General features: G+C 39.4%; 1 protein-coding gene across 4 annotated transcripts in view; it reads left to right on the top strand.

Moving 5' to 3' along the window:
• Positions 1 to 6,002, top strand: part of wwp2 (WW domain containing E3 ubiquitin protein ligase 2) — a 38,702-nt gene that overhangs the window by 9,503 nt on the left and 23,197 nt on the right. For 3 of the 4 annotated variants that reach the window (XM_058076354.2, XM_058076349.2, XM_058076350.2), the window contains exons 6-8: positions 3,174 to 3,252; positions 4,119 to 4,264; positions 5,660 to 5,891. In XM_058076354.2, coding sequence (XP_057932337.2) covers positions 3,174 to 3,252; positions 4,119 to 4,264; positions 5,660 to 5,891 — 457 coding nt within the window. The remainder of the gene's footprint in view (positions 1 to 3,173; positions 3,253 to 4,118; positions 4,265 to 5,659; positions 5,892 to 6,002) is intronic. The other variant, XM_058076353.2, reaches the window with a different exon arrangement.

The following is a 6,002-nucleotide window of genomic DNA, read 5'->3' as shown; positions in this document are numbered from 1 at the left end:
CCTTTTAGCGAGCAGACACCTGACTCGAGGCACACTTCCTGCCCCTCACTTTAATGTGTACCGTGTGGGGAACGTTCTATACCCAAAGGCCGCGGCGATCCGTTGCAGCTGAGTGCAAAACTCGTCATGCACAAATTTCCCGTGATGGCCTGGGCCGCATCAGGTTTTCCAAAAAAAAAAAACCCCAACAAAAAACACATTTATTAAAAACAAAAAAATAAAAAAAAAACTTCCAATTTTCTACAATAAAAGCTCTGATAAAACATTCCACTGTTCTCAAATATCTTACTTTTTATTTTTCTACACAAAAGATGAAAAATAAACAAACAAATCAAGAATAAAGAAAATCAAATCAGTAATAAATTAATAAATATAATAATAATAATAAAAACTTAAGAAACCACATATAGTTGGTGGGTAGACAAATTATTTTTTTCAGATTAAAATGAACAAAGCATTATTAGAGCCCTGTAGACATGACAAAACACGACTATAGTCACATTTATACTCTTTTTATTTACAACATATTGCGCAACTGCAGGGTCTTGAGACACATGCTAACTCGCTAACTAGAGAGCTAGCGACCTAAACGGTAGCCTTCAAGTTATTTCCTTTAAACTTAAATAGCCAAAAACTTACCACTTCCACACGGATAGGGAGGATATCTATTAACAGTTATTTAACCTTTAACATGAACATGAATCAAACGTAATAATTTTTTCTGGGTACATGATACCATACAGCATCCATATCAAACTAACATTAAACTTTCATATCAAGGCGGCGGCCTCAAACAAGTGTCCTGCGGGCCACATTTGGCCCGCGGGCCGCGTGTTTGAGACGCCTGCTCTACTACATTGTCCATAAAAATAATACCTCACATGCATCAAGAGGTACATGGGTCAGTTATTCCTCATACCTAATAACCGTTGCTGATTATTCATCTGAGTATCATTGTTCCGCGCTAACGATGGATCTGCGCGATTGAGCGATAGAGATGGATCCGTCGTTTTTTTTTTTTTTTGGAAAACCTGATGCGGCCCAGTCTCACCCAGACCCTAGCTCCAGTGGCCCCCAAGTAAATTGAGTTTGAGACCCCTGCTTTAGATACTCGATGACTGTAGCTTCTTTTACGTACACACACACACACACACACACACACGTTAACCGCCGTGTTCATATTGGACCACCGGTCATACGTGTACTACGTGTACCATAAAGAGGCAGGAATTGTTGAACTAAGTGAGCAAACGATGACACAATGGTTTATTTATATGTTCATCGGTTCACACAAGAAGCCCTTTCATAGCTCCAAAACAGAGCTGCAAGTGTCTGCAAGCACTTACTAGTGTGTGTGTGTGTGTGTGTGTGTGTGTGTGAGGGGGGGGGGTGTGATGGTAGGAGTTATTAGTGCGAAATCGTTCATATGTTTTAAGCCCACAGATTTAAACCCAGAATCTTGTTAGTCAGAGGCAAGCATCCGAACAACTTGCACTTTGAGATACTTCTCAAAATGAACTCCTGATCAAAATGTTAAGACCAGTTTGGGAAAAATTGTGAGAATTCCTAAGTAGCGCTTCCGAAAAATATGCAAAAGGAAGAAATGGGAGTGAGACGTAAGCAATTTATTGCAAACAAGCATTAAAGTACAATAGGTTAATTCAAGTTTAAGAGCATATTTCAAACAGCCCCCACCCCCTCAAAAAATCAAATACTAGTATGGAGTAGTTGCTTCATTCTTTTTCATCAAAGACTACTTTTTAAAAAAGAAATGGTTGATATTCCGCCTGTATCTGTCTGTCACTATAAACTTAACCCAAAAATGTTTTTAATCTCTCATTTTCAGTGATTTTTTTTTTTTGTTGTCCTTTTTTTATCCCACAGATGACAAGGAGACACTTCCTCTTGACACAAATACATATCACTAGCTTCAATACAATAAAGCTTTAAAGCAGGGGTCTCAAACTCTGGGTCTGGGCAAGGCTGGGCCACATCAGGTTTTCCAAAAAAAAACAAAAAAAAACGCATTTATTAAAAACAGAAAAATATACAAACTTTTTCAGTGCTTTGGTTCCGATTTTCTACAATAAAAGCTCTGATAAAACATTCCACTGTTCTCAAATATCTTCATCACTTCATTTTCTTCACAAAATAAGATGAAAAATAAATAAACAAATCAAGACTAAAGAAAATCAATCAATCAGTAATAAATAAATATAATAATAATAATAAAAACTTAAGAAACCACATATAGTTGGTGGGTAGACAAATGATTTTTTTCAGATTAAAATGAACAAAGCATTATTAGAGCCCTGTAGACATGACAAAACACGACTATAGTCACATTTATACTCTTTTTATTTACAACATATTGCGCAACTGCAGGGTCTTGAGACACATGCTAACTCGCAAACTAGAGAGCTAGCGACCTAAACGGTAGCCTTCGAGTTATTTCCTTTCAACTTAAATAGCCAAAAACTTACCACTTCCACACGGATAGGGAGGATAACTATTAACAGTTATTTAACCTTTAACATGAACATGAATCAAACGTAATAATTTTTTCTGGGTACATGATACCATACAGCATCCATATCAAACTTAAACATTAAACTTTCATATCAAGGCGGGGGCCTCAAACTAGTGTCCTGCGGGCCACATTTGGCCCGCGGGCCGCGTGTTTGAGACCTCTGCTTTAAAGGGTACCTGTTGTGCTTTTCCCACTTTTCTGACCTATAAAAGTATTTAGAATGTTGTATTTTCATGTTACACGATGCCAAAGTTGCTGACAATAAGTTTTGCGCATTTGGAAGTGAGCCCTGAAAGAGGTTTGGGATGGCTCAAAATGCTCGGTTTCAGAGGGCGTTGCAAAACTGTTCCTTTGTGATGTCACAGAGGGTGGTTGTTTGCTGTACAGTCAGTGCCCTCCCCCAGGCTCCGCCTCTCTGTAAAGTTACGGATTCAATAAAAAACAGACCATTTTGGAAATCCAAGGAAATACAGATTCTGAACGATCTAGAAAGTTTTCTGTGATGGTTATTTTGTGTAGCTGCTCTATAGGAGTCAATACAAAGGGTTGAAAAATGAGCATAATAGGTCACGGGTAGGTTTATGTTTTGGATCAAACTAAAATGTCCAACTCTATAACTTAGTATGTTCTGTTCTTGTTGCAGAAATACTGCAGTCTGATAGACCCAACCTGAGGAGGACACAAAGTGAGGAGACGCCCAGTGCTGCTGGATCTCACACCCGGTTAGAAAACTTTCATATACATATACATATACATATACATATACATATACATATACATATACATGTACTGCAGTGACGGCTGCTCATTGGGGTAATATGATTTTATCATCACATTTGCCATGATGGCTGGACTAACCTCCATCCATGGTAATGGTAATGGTAATGGTAATGGTAATGGTAATGGTAATGGTTTTATTTCATTTGAACATGCATCAGATTCCAATTGAGTGCATCCCATAATCAGTTCCCAGTTCCACATGTCCAAAAGGAGTAGGAATAAGCAAACCTTATTAAATCCTACCCCTCCATCTGGTACTTAGCAGTTCTGTTACATTTGTTCACTTCCTGCTTTCCTAATATAGTTTAAGTTTTTTATTTTAAATTTTTAAATGTTGTAATTTTTTGTCCCGTACCGAAGTACAAGGTGATACGGTTTAATGAACCAATCATCAAACAAAACTCAGTAAAGCTGGGATTATGTTGTTTACTTAGTAAAGTAGTAGTAAAGTAGCTGTAGAATTGAATCACTGTGAAATAATAAAGTGACGTTTTTTTTTGTTTTTTTTTTGCCGGCTTATCCCTTCAAGGTCTCACCCCCTCGCTGTGAGCTTCCATGTGCTGAAGCGACAGCTTCAATGGCGTTTTGCCATGGTGTCCTTGCTGCACATCAATGCTCAACATACTCGCCACATGAGAGGCATTTTAGCGCACCTTTTGTGCAGTTTTAACTCTCCGCATTTAAGTTTGCTCAAAGCGGAGAAGCGCTGATCACCTTTCTTTCTTTCTTTCTTTCTTTCATTCATTCATACCTTCATTCATTCCTTTTTCATGGGAGTCACTTGTTCAACTTCTTCTTGACGTAACAGGTACCAAGTGAGCGGCTCTCAGGGCAGCTCCCCACGCTGCTCCAGAGGGGTGTCTTTAACTCACGACGAAATGAATCAGGAGCAACCTTCCGACCCAGGCTCCTCTGGTCATCATCGGTCATCCACAAGCCCCGGAAACAGTACAGGTACGCATCATGCCACGTGTATGTCAGGTTCAAACCCCTGTGACACTTTTAAAAACACTTAAATACAGCAGAGACAGACAACAATATTCAAAGTTACTCGCAGCCAGGAGAGCGAGGACAATATGCAGTTCACGCTCCTCTCTTTTTATTCTTTTTTGGGGGTCCCTACTACATGGTCGTGCAACTCTAAGGGGGGGGGAGAAGGCAGTTGCACGAGCTGTATTTGTTTGTCTATGTGTATGTGTATATGTGAGAGTAATTACTTTTATTATTTTATGAGTTCTTATCTTGACACATTCTTGCGGGGTTAGCATGAACATCTGCAGGGTTGCTCTTGCCGCATCCAGGCACCTCCAGGACCTGGGGGTCCCTAGGGGGTCTCTGATCAGGGTCACGGGAACCCTCTTCAGCACATTCAAACACTCTTTCTATTGTCTAAGCAAATGGATATAAGGGTGATAACTAACGCTATAATAATTCTATCTACATCAGGGGTCTCAAACTCAATTTACTTGGGGGCCACTGGAGCTAGGGTCTGGGCGAGACTGGGCCGCATCAGGTTTTCAAAAAAAACAAAACAAAAAAAAACGCATTTATTAAAAACAGAAAAATGAATAAACTTTGCTTTGGTTCCGATTTTCTACAATAAAAGCTCTGATAAAACATTCCACTGTTCTCAAATATCATAATTTTTATTTTTCTACACAAAATAAGATGAAAAATAAATAAACAAATCAAGAATAAAGAAAATCAATCAATCAGTAATAAATAAATATAATAATAACAATAAAACGCAAATAATAAAAACTTAAGAAACCACATATAGTTGGTGGGTAGACAAATGATTTTTTTCAGATTAAAATGAACAAAGCATTATTAGAGCCCTGTAGACATGACAAAACACGACTATAGTCACATTTATACTCTTTTTATTTACAACATATTGCGCAACTGCAGGGTCTTGAGACACATGCTAACTCGCAAACTAGAGAGCTAGCGACCTAAACGGTAGCCTTCAAGTTATTTCCTTTCAACTTAAATAGCCAAAAACTTACCACTTCCACACGGATAGGGAGGATAACTATTAACAGTTATTTAACCTTTAACATGAACATTAATCAAACGTAATAATTTTTTCTGGGTACATGATACCATACAGCATCCATATCAAACTTTAACATTAAACTTTCATATCAAGGCGGGGGGCCTCAAACTAGTGGCCGGGCGTTTGAGACCCCTGATCTACATTTTTATTCTGCCAATGTAACAAAGAGATATTGCAAACTAACTAGCATACACAGTGACTGCAGTACGTAGTCTGTATTGAAGTTGCTGATGGACGCTGTCCAATGAGGTTGGCGTCTGCGTAACAACAACAAAATTGTGCCGTCTCAGATAAAGTTGAGTTGACGTCCAACGGTCTGGAAACCAACCCGGTCCGTCACACGCCGCCTGCGTCCTCTCAACCAGGGCGAGCCCAGGCGACCAGCGGCAGCACCCCCAGTCTAGACCAGCAGGATGGCCAGGGTTCAGTCACCCCAGCAGAGCTCGGCCCGGCCGCCACTTTCAGCGCAGAACAGGCCGGCAACAGCAGCACAGAAAACCACTCGGAGTCCCTCCCAGCTGGGTGAAAAATTATTATTAAGAAAAAGATTATGCTTTTGTGCATATAAATATTAAGCGCAGGTCATCTCATGTAACACAAACTTTGTTGCTAATCTTTTTAACGTATTTTGGC

The sequence above is a fragment of the Doryrhamphus excisus genome, linkage group LG1 (genome assembly GCF_037039965.1).
Source record: "Doryrhamphus excisus strain RoL-2023G ecotype Guam linkage group LG1, RoL_Dexc_Guam_v1.1, whole genome shotgun sequence".
Classification (NCBI taxonomy): Eukaryota; Metazoa; Chordata; class Actinopteri; order Syngnathiformes; family Syngnathidae; genus Doryrhamphus; species Doryrhamphus excisus.
This window is presented reverse-complemented; position numbering and strand designations above follow the sequence as displayed.